This window comes from Xiphophorus couchianus, chromosome 2 (assembly GCF_001444195.1).
Source record: "Xiphophorus couchianus chromosome 2, X_couchianus-1.0, whole genome shotgun sequence".
In the NCBI taxonomy this organism is placed as follows: domain Eukaryota; kingdom Metazoa; phylum Chordata; class Actinopteri; order Cyprinodontiformes; family Poeciliidae; genus Xiphophorus; species Xiphophorus couchianus.
This window is the reverse complement of record NC_040229.1, coordinates 14214407-14231093: the sequence shown is the minus strand read 5'-3', so window position 1 is coordinate 14231093 and position 16687 is coordinate 14214407. Positions and strand designations below refer to the sequence as shown.

Below are 16687 nucleotides of genomic sequence, written 5' to 3'. Positions count from 1 at the left end.
TTCCTAATTTTGCTCGGAGGAGCAGTTAGCAAGCCCATAAAAAAAATCCTTACGATCTTTCAAACTTAGATCAGTCTGATTGGTCTCTGCTTCGGTAAATGCAAATTACTGACTGGTCAATTTTATTCCATGGCAGCCAGAAAGAAACAAGTTTAAGGTGTGAAGGTCAGCTATGGAAGGTCAGCAACATCTTGTGCCTTAAAATGCATTCTCATGCAATCAACCTTCAGAGACTCTGATAACCAAGGTCTGCATGTTCTGCTTCTAATTTGCAAAATGATATCCCAGGGACGATGACATTTCCCTGTGGGAGTTATCTGATTTCACCCATGTTCATGTGACAGTTCAGGCTTGGAAAGGAAATTATTTTGTGATTGCTATCTCTTTATGACATTTAAACCCTAACCAAAATCACATTCATAAAGAAAAAGGGGCTTGTTGTAACAAACATGAATGCTCATTACAACATGGTCAAATATATTTCCATCATCTCTATGCAAAATTGCTTACATAGACTTTTAAGACATTCACTTTTTAAACAAGACTGTCTTTACACTGCCTTTGAAGTAAGCAGACCTTAAGAGTAACTGGCTTACTGGTGCTTCAGTCAGAATTTGCTTGACCATTAGAGACCTTTAAAGTTCAAATAGTGATACCTTAAACAGCTGGAGATGCAGATTATAGAATCTGTAGACATAATATCTGAGCAAAGAAAAAGCTAAGCAGTTATTACTTACTTTTAACCTGTCAGAGCAACCACTTAAACTAAACCTTACCCCCACACATTTTATGCTCGCACACCTAAACTCATGCATTATAGTTTATTTTCTTTTTAGTTAAATATATTTCATGAATTTTATAACTAAGTAGAAATAGTAATTGATTTACATATACTTACATACTTATAAATTATACACTAACATATTTTTTTGAGTTGTCCAGTCTTCAGAAAAGAATCATAGAAAAAGATCTTGGATTAGACTTTTGTAAAATAAGACAAATTCAGACTCCTGATAAGACGGAAACACAAAAATAGCTAAAAGCAACCTCCGACTGTCACATGTTATGTATCGGAGTTATAATTCTTGATGCATTCATTATACTTTAAATGGGTTGTAGAAAGTAACTTTGCATTGTCTGATGAAAAATCTCCCTGAAGAATATTGTATTAAACCTTCTGTGGCTGATAGTGGGAAACAATTTAACATCCAACTTTAGGAAACATGACATTTTTTGTGCTATGAAGCTGTTTTAACGTAAATCTATTGCATGTAGAGGTTTTGCAACAATGACAAGAAAGAATCACTGACCTTAGTACAGATATTTTTTATTTTTTGCAGACCTTTGCACAATGCACAAAACAAATCAAATACAGTAAAGCTAAAGAAAATCTCAGTCATCTCACAGTGCTTTATTCAGTGGAACAGAGTCATGTTTAATAAATTTTGCATTAACTGTTCTTTTTCCGTCAAGACGAGTGCAAATGTTTGGCTTGGAAAGACACTGTAATGAACCGCTGTGAGTCAGTATTTATTGAGCCTCTGCTGATCTCCCACCCGAGCCAAGATTATATGTTTTTCTTTTTTTTCAAGCCACTTTCATACATGAAGTACTTTTTAAAATTGTGCAGATGTGTTGCAAAAGGCACTGATTTAGAGAAAAGAAACCCAGACAACTTCTCCAGAGGAGAAGGTGAATGTCGCCTTGAGGTTTCCAGGGTACTTAGCCCCAGGGAACGTGTCCTGATAAGAGTTTCTACTGTTCCTCCCCTGTATGATGTTTTTACTCCAAAGTACTGTGACTGCGTCCAAATAGTGTTGTTTCAAAATAACTCTCAAAATAAGTCTCTTTATTTCATGTGATGTCTGGTATAAAATTACACAATAAGATATGATTTAGAAACCTCCTTTAAGTGCAATTGATTAATTTCTTTGTATATATATGTAGTAATTTGGGCCACAGTCAGCAGTTCTTGTCACTGCAGGGAAAACATTACATTTATTCAACTCCTTGGTGTGATTCTCTTGTTGAGGTTGAAAATTAAAAATTATATGTAATTGAATATGTAATGGATATCATTTTAAAACTTGACATGTAAAAATAGAGTATGAGTGGCCCGTCGGTCAAAATGACGAAAAAGTCTAGCGCAACCTCCGACTAAATGTAAAGAAAAGATGTTGCTCATTATTGTTCCTACATTTTAAGCTGGATGCATCAGATCATCACATTTATTCTGGAACTCTAAATTTGCCCAAAACCTTTCCCACTTCTGTCAGCTTTTGTACATGCAAGCTGACTTTCTGTACTTAATGACATTTTGTTGCTAAATGAGTCTTCAGATGTTCACCAAAATTAAAAGGTCTGAAAAAAAACCCATCTTCTGCATGTTGTCTGAAGCAGAGTTGGCATGCATTTTAAAAGGCCCATGAAAATATGCTGCAGGTTATATGAGGACTTTAATGGAGCTCAGCAGCCAGGATGTTGGCAGTAGATACCTTTGATCCCTTCAAGTCCTCTTTCATTTGGCCCCACTGCTGGAGGACGAAATAAAAAGAAAGAGAGAAAAGCACATGCCGAGGGAGCAGATAGAAAGGGCCTCGCACCATGGTTTGGTTTCTTGAATTGTGACTACAATAGCGGGCTGATTTGCTCCAAATTACAACCAGAAATAAGAGAGGAAAAACATCTGTGACGTCTCAGCAACGTCAGGATTATAGTTAAGCCTCTTTGCATGGTGGTGGGTGGATGCCGCGCTTGCATCCAAGAGTCAAAACAAACACATGGCTGAAAAACAGCAGCAGACCTGTTTCACGCTTATGAAAAAAAAAACAACCTCATAAATCCCTTTGGATCTTGTATTATCATACAAGCCCCAGGCTATATTTATTACACCATATTAGTGTGCTATCTGAAGTTGTAACCATAGAGACCGGGATGAGGCACATGGCTGGCCTTCCCATCATTTATGGAGTGTATGACGTCAAAGTGACCACTGCTTTCTTTCTCAGAGGGAGGTTTTTCCTTTTGTTCACAGCAGCGAGGGGTCTGCATGACAGGCAGCAGGTTGAGTCACTTTCATAAAGAAGCAGGCTCAGCCACAACACACCAGTGTAAGTCAGCAGTAATGAATTCATACCCTTCTCATAACATAAGGACGTCCTCTCTTATGAACATAAAATGACTGGGATCTCTAGTCTGATCACTACAGAAACATTTCTGACTGAAATGTGTATATTAATTCAGCGGGGAAAAATCCTTCCATGTTAAGAAGCAATTTTTTTTTTCAAATTCCATCTTTTACATCCTAAATAATTATTTTGAAATTAATTAATAACACAGAAACCTATTTCTGCCACGCGCCTTCCCCACACAGCTCCCCTAGACTAGTGGCAGCAGCAATTAGCAAACACCTGGTGAAACTGCATATCTGCTGAGCTTCTCATATTAACTTCTTCTCAGTCCAAAGCTCCTGAGAATGGCCTCAAACAACAGCATCAATGAGAAGCATTGTTGTGATGACCTGTTGAAAGGGAAGTGTCAGAAAGGGTAGAAACTTCTTAAAGAGAATGTTGTCAGACAGATTCTAAGTGACTTTCATATCTGGTCTGGTCATCAGGCCTGGTTGGGGCCTAAAGAAACTGAATTTCAATTTTTGAAAAATACATTATCACTTTTAATTCATTATATTAGATAGTATGAAAAAAAAACAAGCAATTTGCAATTTGTTCTGCTTTCATTTATTCATGAAAGCAGAACAAATGATCTGCTTTCATGTTTAATGCAAACTTAATATCAGCTGTCAATGTGAAATGGAACAAGCTTTGGCAGCACCAATGAGACCTTCAAAGAACTGCTGGGCTTAAATTACTCTATTTACTAATTAGGCAACTTCTAAAGGTAATCAGTACCACTGTTTTTCTTTTAAAGGGTAAGGTGGATAATTTGACACATATTTTTCTTCTGTTTCACAGTGATGTCCTATTTTGTTTTGGGTTTTCATATTAAATTATACTAAAATTTACAGAATTGTCACTTCTTGAAAAGTCATTAATTTTCAAAAAGTGCGAGAAAAAGGTGTTAACATTTCCTTTTTGTACGATCAGTTAGTTCAAAAGCTGGAAGGTAGTTTGAGGCCATTGCTGCTCACTTTATGAATCATCCATTGTTTGCAGGTCCCTGTTCAAGTTTGCAAAGGAATCTCCTTACCCTCATCACCTTCTGCTTCCTGTTTGCACTAATAGGACCCTGGAGGCTCTCTGGATGAGCTCAGCTCAGCAGCTCACTGGTGTTGTGCTAATCTGTGTTGGCCTCTGTAACACCAAAAACCTCATAGATCTGTAAATAGAATACATTTCTAACTCCTCATTGGTCAAGTTGGGTTTGTTCAATGTCCACAAGCTAGTCTCAAAATTCATTAGTGTCTCAGGTAAAGATTGTGATTAAATGCTCTGCATTATGCCTTGTTTTTTTTTTCTTTTTTCTTACTAACTGCTGATCTTCAAAGCTTTACACTTGTCGAATCCCACAGTGCCAGACTACATCCTGCCCATCAGTGTCTTTGTGAGTCTCTGTGACACTTTATCCACAGGATAATTTGTCATTTAGTATTCAGTGCATCAATGTGGCACATTCACAGTAGTTAGTGTTGCTTGCACTTAAGCAGCAATATCAATGAGTCATCACCCCTCAAATAATGTGCCTCAGTCTGTGTGAGTCAGAAGCAACAAAGCGGATAATTTGACTGTTGGAAACTGATCAATAGTTAATGACATGATGAGAGAGGGGTTTCACTGGAGCTGTTTTCAAAATTAAACATTATCCAAATCTACAAAAGCCAGTGTTAGTTTCAGAAATACATACATACGTACATATATCGATTAAAATGCTTTATGGCGTAAAGCAACCCCTACCTTCAGCGATGATACAGAATAATGAAAAAATTACCTGTTTTAACTAAGTCACTCAAACTAGTTGCTTTATTAAGTACGCATTATTAGTCTGAGGTTGAACCCTATTTGCCTTATGAACTACAGTAATTCTTAATAACATAGATTCAATGAGGTGTCACAAATATTCTAGAGATTGTAGGGATCAATCCTGACAGGATAGCAACATGCAATTGCTTTCTTAACACCTGCGTATTCATGATACCAATCTCCTGCTGCACCACATCTTAAAGATCAGTCGGGTTGAGCTGTGATGACAGTAGAGGCCAGTTTAGTACAGTTAAAACACTGTTATGGTTACAAAAAATCTGCTTGAGAGTATTTGAGCTTTGAGACATAGTGCATCATCCTTCTGGAAATTGGATGAATTCACTATGGTCATCTGTGATCTTAAATGGAAGGAGATGATGCTGAGGTTGGCTTTGGTGTTTCAGCAATAATCAGTTGATAGTAAAGGGCCAAGTTGTGCCTAGCAGACATCCTGAGCACCATTATATCACCACCTTCCTGAACTGCTTCTACAAAGCAGAATGGATCTGTGCTGTCATAAAATTTTGACTCTGCCATCTAAAAGTTTGTTACACCAGAAAGTTTTTTCCAACTGGTCAAATCTTGATAGGCCTGCTTGAATTATAGCTGTGCTTTATTGTTATTAGTTTACAGGAGTGTCACCTTGTGTGGTGTTCTACTGCTGCAGCCCATTTGTTGCAAAGTTTGACATTTAGAGATTGTACTGCACATAGTTTTGTTGTATGGACTGACTGAGTATTTGAACCTTTTGTTGTCTGCCATATCACACCACTCTGCCTATTCATTCTCCACTTCTTTACCATGTTTAGATGCTAAAATACCTTGAGTTGCTGCTGCATGATTAACATAGGTAATTTTATGCTAACAAGCAATTGAACATATTATCAAAAGTATTGGGTCACTCCTAAATATCATTAAATGTAGGTGTTCACATTACTTCCATTGGCCAAAGTTGTGCATAATCCAACGCTTCGGTTTGGCAATTGCTTTTACAAACATTTATTAAATATTGGTCACTCTGTGTTGCTGGGAAAGGGGGTCCTCTTTGTGATAATTCCTTTCCTGAAATCTCCTTTTTACACAATCAAGTGTTTGATGTATCTTTACTTAGTGGAAGCAATTGAACAGCTACTTCTAAGCTTCCAGCTTCCAATTGAACTGTATGAATTCACTATGGTCACCTGTGATCTTAAATGGAAGGAAATAGAGAAAAAAACTGCAATCTAGTCATCAAGTAGTAGGCAGTGAATATATTCACAGAGTAGGCACAAGACCAACTGAGATGCTCAATATCCCAAAGTCCTCCACGGTATGAAGATTCAAGCAAAGATGCCTCAAGAGAAGACTGACAGAACCCCTGAATAAATGGGCTAACTTTTTAGCACTAGTTAGATTTAATTTTGTTTTTATTTTGGACTCTTTAATAATTCAACTTTTTGAGCCATAAGCAGAAAACCGCAAGCACAAAGTTATCAAGTGAGAACTATAACTGAATCCAGTTATCCTATTAAAGGTATATATGCAGTTTGCAAACAGAGCATTTAAGCTTTGTCCCCTTTTCACACTATCTGAGAGAATCAGCCTGCTGCAAATTGCACAACACGGCAGCAGATTAGAGAAATACAACAAAGTTCACCAATAAAATCGTTCACAGATTGCTTTACATCAACAACATTAGTTCGTAAACAAACGCATACTCTCAACCTTGTGGGAAGGAGTAACATTTACAGATGATGCCAGACTGCCGGCTTTGTGTGTGCTTTGTTGCATGTGCACAACAGAGATATTGCCTGAAGGCTTGTGAATGGCTATAAACACACACAGAGCTTTTGTGAATAATTAAGGCTGGAGTTGCAGCTTGTCACATGCAATGTCTGTAAATTATAGACATCTCTTATCCTAAAGGGATATAACATTACACTATTTGTCCTATTATGTGCACACAAGGGTGTTTGCTGTACAGCTGCAATGTAAAACTCAACTAAAACACACACGATGCACTAGCTTTTTGGCTGCACTAATCTGCCAGCATTGGACCAGAAATAAAATCCATTACAGTCTGTACACATAATGCACATGCCCCAAAGCTGGCATGAGAGCCTGTGCGTAGTGCAGATGTCTACACAAAGAAAGAAAAATAGTAATTTGAACAAATATATGTTGTTTTAGTTTCACATACTCAGTAGCTGGCCGGTGTGTCCACAGTCTCACAGAAATGTACAACTCTGCACACATTTTGGTGCTAAAAACACCCCGAGCAGCAAAAGAGACAGAAACGAGTTAAATCAAAGCCAATCAAGCTGCTGACGTGACTACTAAAGGAGGCAGGCCTCATGTAAAATTAGCTTTTGTTGAAAATAAGATAGCGAAAATGTAGGGTTTTTTTTTTTTGTTTGTTTTTGCATTGTTGCTTTCCTGCTTTGCTTAAAATATTTAAAACTGGTTCTGAGCCAATAATTAGGGTAACGGCATGCAAATGTTTACTAGAAACATTAAAGAACAAAAAGCATCATGAAGAGGGATAGCACTAGTATGAATCACAAGGGACACTTTGAGGAAGGGAAGGTTTCATTTATTTTATTTACTGCAGAGTTCTAACTGGAACAACATCAAATAAGTCACAGAGATTCAGTTTAATTTCTTGATTTTGATTTAATTCCCTTGCAGAAAAGTAATCACTTTTGTTGGTGGCCAGAGAAGCAAATTTAGTTTGTTAGTTTAGTTTAGTTTAGTTTATTTCAGACAAACCTTTCACCGACAGTGTAAACGACACAAAGTACATAATATATTTCTTTTTAAAAAAAACAAAAAAAAAAAACACATCACATCGGTGATTATGAGTCTGAAAAGGAGTATGCTGAAGTATAACTTATGTAGTCATACCTCTTTTCCAGCTGTAATTTATCACAGTATTTTCAATGTCCGATATCCTTTCTGACAAAGGAAATAATAAGTATAATAAAATTTCCTCAGCTAGATGAAAATAGTGCATACACACACATACACATCTGTACACATGCATATATATATATTTACATATACAAACATATATACGTACATACACCCATATACACACCCATCTGCTTATAGACAAAATACACTGCTATTTTCATACCTTTATATATTTACCCACACCTGCGCCGACATGCCACCTACTTGATGACATCATACCTAAAGTTTTAGTTCCCAACCAGGATTATCCCCCTTGTTCTTCCATATAACTTTGAATAATAGCTGTCTTGAGACCTTTCTTAAAATGTCTCATACTTGGACTTTGCTTCAGCTCTTTAGAGAGTTTATTCCAGATCCTCACACCAACCCCAGAAATGCACAATGTTTTCATTGTTGTACGAGCCTTCAAAGTTCTGAAGTTAAGGTTTTCTCTATAGTCATATCCCCCCACTCTATCGGAAAATAATTGTTGAATCTTTTCTGGCAATATTTCATTTCTGACTTTAAACATGATCTGTGCAGTTTGAAACTCTACTAAATCAGTGAATTTCAATAAATAAGAATCTATAAATAGATTGTGGGTATGACAGTAAAAACCAACCTTATGAACTAAACGAATGGCTCTTTTTTGTAATGTGCATAATGGTTGTAGTAACGTTCTGTAAGTGTTGCCCCACATTTCCACACAGTAACTTAGGTAAGGTAAAATAAGTGAGCAGTACAGAATGTATAGGGCAGAGGAGTTTAAATATTTTCTAGCATTAGCAAGAACTGCAATACTTCTTACCAATTTAGATTGGACATATCTTATATGAGGTTTCCAACAGATCTTGTTTTGAATCAGTACTCCCAAAAACCTAATTTCAGTCACTCTCTCCACAGTCATATTATCAATTTGTATTATTAAGTCACTCTTCTCTTTACACTTACCGAACAACATAAACTTTGTTTTATCTAAATTTAGTGACAGTTTGTTAATATTAAACCACTCCTTCAGTTTACATAAGTCTTGATTCAAACAACATCTTTCTTAAATCTTCACCCGTGCCAAAGATGGTTGAGTCATCAGCAAATAGTACAAAGTTAAATCTCTTAGATACATTACATATGTCATTTATATACAAAATAAACAATTTTGGCCCCAATACCAAGCCCTGAGGGACACCACAAACAATATCCAAGCATTAGGATTGGAAATTACCCCACTGCACAAATTGTTGCCTATTGCTGAGATAATTTTTCATCCAGTGCAACACTACTCCTCTTAGACCATAACACTCAAGTTTTCTGAGTAGTATATCATGATCAATTGTGTCAAATGCTTTTTTCAAATCAATAAATACCCCAACAGCATGTTTCTTTTTATCTAAAGCACTGGTCACCTCTTCCATTAAATGCAGAACTGCCATTGCTGTGGATCTTTGTGACCTAAATCCATACTGACTTTCAGTCAGTAGATGATGTTTACTAAGAAAACTTTCTAGTCTGACAACAAATATTTTTTCCACAATTTTAGAAAATTGTGGAAGTAATGAAACAGGCCTATAATTTGTGAAGTCATGTCTATTCCCCGATTTATATAGTGGGATTACTTTTGCAATTTTCATTTTTTTTGGAAATATTCCTGTTTAAAATGACAGATTACAGATATATGTTAGCGGTTTAATAATTTCCACAATCACCTTCTTAATTATTATCATGTCGATGCCGTCATAATCAGTTGACCTTTTATTTTCACATTTATTTACTATATCTATGATTTCGTTTTCCTCCACTGCTGTAATAAACATGGAATCTGGATTTCTCACTAATGCGTCATTTAGTATTTCATGTCCTGTGGGCTGCGGTATTTCCTCAGCCAACTTTGGGCCCACACTCACAAAGTATTTGTTAAAATTGTGAACTATCTCTTCCATATTATTTAAATGTTTATCTTCATTGTTTGTGAAGTTTTGTGGATAACTGACATGTTTGATATTTTTTCTAATAACATTGTTTAAAATATTCCAAATACCTTTAATATTATTTTTATTTCTGTCCAACTGTTTACTATAGTAATCTTGTTTTGCTTTTCTTAAAACAGCAGTCAGTTTGTTCTTGTATTTCTTATATTTATTTTCTGCCACAGTTGATCTATGCCTTATAAAATCTCTGTATAGCTTATTCTTTTTTTTACAGGCATTTTGCAATCCCTTTGTGATCCATGGATGATCAGAATATTTATTTTCAGAAGGAAACTCTACAATCGGACAATTTTTGTCATATAATAATTTGAAAATATTCAGAAAATTATCATATGCTTCATCCACGTCATTTTCTTTTAGTACTGACTCCCAAGTTTGTTTAGATAAATCATCTTTAAATGCATTTATAGTTTTTTCCGTCCTTAATCTTTTATTAATTGGATTATTTTTAGTCATTACTTTCTTGTGGCAGATATCACAAACAACAAAAACAGGTAAATGATCACTGATGTCATGAACTAACAATCCACTTATGGTGTTGTCTATTAAATTTGTAAATATGTTATCTATTAATGTAGCTCTATTAGCTGTGATTCTGCTAGGTCTCGTAATTTGAGGGAAAAGACTCAGACTACATGTGGTATTAATAAACTCTTCAGTCAATTTGTGATTGTTGACATTTAGCAGATCAATATTAAAGTCCCCACAAATAAAATAGTTCTTTGAATTTATAGCTGTATATGTTTTCTCAAACCATTCTATGAAAAGGTTCATGTTAGAACCAGGAGCCCTATATATACAGCTAACAATTATATTTTTATTTTTTTCCATATATATTTCAACTGTTAAATATTCAAAATGATCTTTAACCACATTAGTCATGTTTTCAATTAACTTATATCTGAAATTGTTGTCCACATATACAGCTACTCCTCCACCAATCTTTCCTTCTCTATTAATATAACTAAATTCATAACCCTCTAATTCAAAATCGTCTCCCTTATTCGAAGTAAGCCAGGTTTCTGAGATAGTAATGACGCTAAAAGGCTGTTTAAATTGATTTAAACAATCCTTGATGTGGTTAAAGTTCGCATATAAACTTCTACTGTTGAAATGTATTATGGAGAATTTATTGTCTGTATTAACTGTAATATTATATCGTTGAGTCGAGTAGTCTAAAGTCGAGTAGTCTTTGATGAATGGTTTTTGATCTAAAACCATTCATCAAATTTCCACAGCATAAACTACACTGCAAGTATGATTGTTTATTTGCTGCACACTGTTACATAAGATATAGCCTTGAATGTTATCCAGTGTTTTCTGATAAGAGTGGCTCAAAGTGGAGACAGTTAAACTGTGGTCATATGTTGGTAGACAGTCGTTTCATAATACTTTGACACCACCAAAATAGTGGCGACTGGCGATTGTGCTCAGATTGCTGAAGCCTGAGCTCGGCTGCTAACTTCACACCCCTGTGTGTGCTGAGTGTGATACAGGGCGAGGCCTCTGGAGGGGAACAGGTGAAAGGGTAACCTGATCCCTGACGCAGCACCATATTGTCTGTGTACACAGCCAGTTGTGTTGGAGTAACATTAACTGTGTCAGTGGCACAACCAGTTTGAATAATTCATGACTTGACACGACTCTCAGAGTTATCATTGTCATGAAACTACAACAGTGTCAAGGCAAGCAGAAAGCTAAACTTCACCAAATTGTGACTTAGTGTTAGAAGTTTTCTGTTTTAACTGAACCCAGGGGATCTTTTTTTTTCTTTTTACATTTAGTTGTTAAAAGTGACCTTTTAATTGTATTTTTGTAATATGATGTACTGAACTCTACTGCCAACCTATGATCTTTCCATCCTATTACCTCCCTCTGTCACACATCTGGAATCCGAACCTCCACAGTGGAACTGATTATGGACCATTGTGAGCCATGAGTGCACAGGAGACACATGATTAAAAACCAAATTAACTTTCTTTCAGAGTGACTCTTGAGTTCGCTGAAGCCATCGGGTTCGTACGAGTTTCAAATACTTGCCTGCTTAAATGAGCTGGCATGGCTGAGACATCGTTGAAGGTGTTATTGTTGAAGTGTGTAGGCGGCTGGATCCAGTTCAAATTAATCTGTACAGAGATTCACTAATGCTCCTTCAGCACCATGATGGTGACTGTTTGTTGCTTTACTCAGTACACATGACCAAGCTTTATAATGTCGCATTATACAACCTAGTTGTGTAACATTAATGTGAATAAAAGGCAACAGTCAACAATAAAATAAGGCATATGATATCGCATATTACCTTGATATCTATTCTGAGGAACATGGTGGTGGAAACGTTATGCTGTTGGGGACAGAGAAGCTGGTCAGAGTAGTTTAGAAGATGGACGAAAGAAATACAGCGCAATCCTGGTAAAAAAAAAAAAAACTGTGTTGGAGACTAAAACTGACTTAAGACTGGTGCAGAGGTGTACTTCTCAGAAGGACAACCCTAAACATAAAAGCTGAGCAACAGTACAATGGTTAAAATCCAATAATTTTCATGAATTAAAATGGTCCAGTCAAAGTACTGACCTAAATCAAGGTGAAAAGTTAAAATCTGTGACAAAAAAATATTCACAGAAGCATTCCATGTAATCTGGCTGAGCTAAAGCTATTTTGCAAAGAAGCATGGGCAGAAATCTCAGTCTATAGGTGTGCAAAGCGGAAAATTTCTTAATACTTTCTGCCATATTTGCAGCAAAAGATGCTTCTAGAAAACACAAGAGCGCACATCACTTTTCATATTTTAATTTATAAAACATGTCAAATTTTTCTACACAATATTACAATGTAAAAATGTTTACACAGGGTTGAGTTGACAACCAAGTAAACTCCAAATTACTCTCAATGGCAACACATAGAACTTAGGATGGGACTGTATCCATTTTATTAGTGACATGGAAGTCAATTCTTTTTTTCCCCGTCAAACTCTAAATGGAAACAAAGAATATATGCATGGTGTGACAGAAGCACAACAAAGAAAATGTATTCACTAGGAAATCAGGAAAAAGTTAAGGAAGTTTTTTGGTCTCTGTCATCCACTCTGTACATATTTTCTATATTTACAGAAAATATCTGAACATAAACATAAAGAGAATTTGAGAAAAGTAGGGAACTACTTTGTACCCTGGTATTAACTTTGCTTGCTTATGTCTGTGCAGAGAGCCTGACATCCCTGCATGGGCTCCACTACTCTACCAACTGCAGCTGCTGGACATCAGAGACAAACCAGACCCAGAAACTCTGCCCATCGCTGACCGCATCCGCATTGGCAACCAGAAGAGAGAGCGAGGAAACTTTCACTTCCAGAGAGAGGAGTATAGCCTGGCTGCCAGAGCTTATTATGTAGCTCTGGAGGTGCTGACCACACACAGCCAAGGTATCACTGACATAATGATTGGGTATTTCTATGCTGGTAGCTATAACAAGGGTATGTGAACTGCAGGTATAGAATGTCATTTGACAGGAGTGCTCCACCAATCACACTAATCGCAGCGTCTCTATGCATGGCTGCGTCCATCTGTGCTGAGCGCCACCGTAAATGCTTTCACTTAATTTTTTTTGCATGATCAAAGCCAATCAACTTTCCTACCATTTCAACCTCCTTAATCACGCTAATTATCGACGAGGCAGAGAAAGCCTGAGGGAGAAATGTGGCTGAATAAGATGATGAGGTAAAAACATGAGCTGCCTCATAATGAATCAATAAGAGCTGAATGCTGAGTGAATCCAATGCGACACCAAAGAGAGGAGTTTGTTCAGATCATACAGATATTGTAATCAGTCAAAGAGAAGATGAAGAATTAAACTGGAGAAATGCAGTTATTATATTTACAGGTCTAGCAAAATTTTAAATGATTGGAATCCAACTTAAAGTGTTCAAACGCATACACCAGAACAGGTGTATTAATACAGAGATTAAATTACACACAGGTAACATTAGAAACGTTCTGCTAAAATCATCCATATAACAGTTTTTTTTTTAAAAATCCAGCTCTTATTTAGTGAAAAAAGTACCAGATTTGTCTTTATCTATCTATTCCACCTTGAGGAAACAAACATTTTCATGAAAGAAAATCTAAATCATGGGGCGTGCCGTGGTGGAGTAGCGGTTAGCGCGACCCGTATTTGGAGGCCTTGAGTCCTCGACGCGGCCGTCGCGGGTTCGACTCCCGGACCCGACGACATTTGCCGCATGTCTTCCCCTCTCTCCTTCCCCGTTTCCTGTCAGTCTACTGTCATATAAGGGACACTAGAGCCCACAAAAAGACCCCCTGGAGGGGTAAAAAAAAAGAAAATCTAAATCATTTCCAGCCTTTATTTTAGTGGCAGGACATAAACAACTGGTGGAAGTAGTATCAACTATTTTGCTGCTAACAGCATAAAGTCAAAACTAGACATTCCAGAAAAACAAATAAAAAAAAAATCAACACCATAAAGACAAATGGCTAAAATCAGCAATAAGGTTAAACTTAGTACACAGAAACTGTTCATAAACTGCTTGAATTTGTGATCCAATAAGACAGAGTAAAATGTCTGTGTGAACAAGTCCTCATTTTTTTGGTCAATACCTCTTTCAGTTGGACGTCTGGGTCTGGTACAGACACCATGCAGGAGAAGGAATACTATAACCAGCTGAATTAAAAAGCAGAGCATGAACCACTGGGAATTTGGTTTTTTTTAAATAAGGATTAAAAGGAAAAAAAAACATCCCTCCCAAGATGATTTATGCAACTACTTTTTTCTCCCCCATTTGTTTTTTTCTTCTTTGGTTTATAATAAAATGAAATCAATCCAGTACCAAGTGCAGGTGGGCATGCAGTGAGCTACATGCCTGTGTCTGTGCAGATGGTAATGATGTTGGCATGAAGGAGGAGGAGGAAGAGGTGAGGGAATACCGGGTGAAGTGTCTGAACAACCTGGCCACCGCTCAGCTCAGACTGGAGCAGTTCAACGAGGCACTGCACACCAGCCGGGACGTCCTGACCCTCCAGCCCAACAACGTCAAGGCCCTTTTCAGGACCGGAAAGGTGAGAGTCACGTTATCACCGAGAGATGTAATAAAACATCTCACCCCATCTCTAATAATGACCACACATGGCATTCTTTGTAATCTGTTTCATCTTGTGTTAGATATTATTTTGAGGGAAAATTATATTGGGACATAATTACTTTAATTTATGGGTATTCTAGTAGTGCTCACACTTCAGGTCTTCTAATCTCTTTCAGCTGCTGTCAGATAAGGGTGAATACAAAGAGGCCATGGAGGTGCTAAAACAGGCCTTGAAACTGGAGCCAACCACCAAGGTGAGATCATGTGGATGAGATGATCCTTCCTCTTTTTATGTTCCTTCCTAACCTGCCAGTAATGTATTTTGGAGGATTTCATGGGATAGTCCAACACAAATTAGTGATTGTGTTGTGGGGAAAAAAAAAAAATCAGATTTTTTTTTTTTTAACAAATCAAATTGAGTCCATAATTCGTAGATCCTCCTTTTGATGCATTTCCAGCTGTAAATTATTTGGATGACTTTATCAGCCGCGCACGACTGGAACCTGAAATCTTTGATCAATCTCATTTGAAAAATAGTTCAGTCAGATTTGTTGAAAAGCTTTAGATTATCCTCCAAACTTTGACTGGATCATTTTAACAGATGAATGTGCTTTGATCTATCTGTTGCAGCTCTCACTGATCTTTAGGGTTGTTGTCCTGCTGGAAATTAATCATCTGCTTCAGTATCTTGTCTTTTGCAAAATCTAACAGGTTTTTCTCCATGTTTGCCCTGTATGTGGTATCATCCACCTCCTCCTTAACTTTGAGCAGCTTTAATGCCCCACCCACCTCAGCACAACTTTGTGTTGGTATATTCCAGAGGTCTGCCACTTGCAGCTACAGCTCTTTAAAAGGTGGAACCTTGCAGCCTATTGAAATCAAATCCAGCATGGACTCAATTAAAGCTGTAGAAATACCAAGGATGACCAGTGGAAGCAGCTCAATTTTAAGCTTCATGCATGTGAATGACAAAAATGTGATTTCTTGATTTTCTATGCTTAATAAATTTGCAAAAATTCCACATGGTTATGATAGGATGTTGTGTGTGGAATTTTGAGGAGAGAGTCATTTATTACAATCTCAAATAAGGTTGTAACATAAAATGTGGAAAAAGTGAAGTGCTGTGAACACATTACTTATGCACTGTATAATTTCAAAGTTTTCATAAAGACATGTTCTTGTGTACACTTAGGCAATCCATGCAGAATTGTCCAAACTTGTCAAACGACAATCAGGAGGCAAAGATACGCAACAGTGGAGACTCAAACCAGCAAAGGTGCTCGGAGATGATATCACACCATTCCTTATCCCTTCTAAGAAAAAGTCTCCAGTAAGCCATTAAATAGAATAGAAACCAGATATTTACAGACATTTACATCTGCTGTGTAAGAAGATGCCCTGTGACAGACTGTTGATGCCTCTCAGATAGGCAAGAATAGGAAGATAGTGGAAATGGAGACAAACTTATGTTCTAGGTTAGTTAGGGTTACTAATATTTCTTTACATTTGCTAAATGCCATAAAACATTTTTTTTTTGTATTACTTATCTCAAATGTATAAGTTTATGTGCTCTGAGAACATCATGGCTCCAATAATCTTTTTTAAAAAAGTAAGCATAAACACCACGGGAATCTCCAGTGATCATGTTCATGTGTGGATCAACCGCAGAAGAAATTGTAAAGCTAAATTAGTTAAAGTCA

The 16687-nt window shown here is 36.8% G+C and overlaps 1 protein-coding gene across 5 annotated transcripts in view; it reads left to right on the top strand.

The window, feature by feature from the left end:
* fkbp16 (FKBP prolyl isomerase 16) overlaps positions 1–16687 on the top strand; it is a 32831-nt gene that overhangs the window by 14979 nt on the left and 1165 nt on the right. For 4 of the 5 annotated variants that reach the window (XM_028031394.1, XM_028031412.1, XM_028031402.1 and 1 more), the window contains 4 exons: positions 13096–13313; positions 14783–14964; positions 15164–15241; positions 16180–16317. In XM_028031394.1, the coding sequence (XP_027887195.1) occupies positions 13096–13313; positions 14783–14964; positions 15164–15241; positions 16180–16317 (616 nt within the window). The remainder of the gene's footprint in view (positions 1–13095; positions 13314–14782; positions 14965–15163; positions 15242–16179; positions 16318–16687) is intronic. The other variant, XM_028031421.1, reaches the window with a different exon arrangement.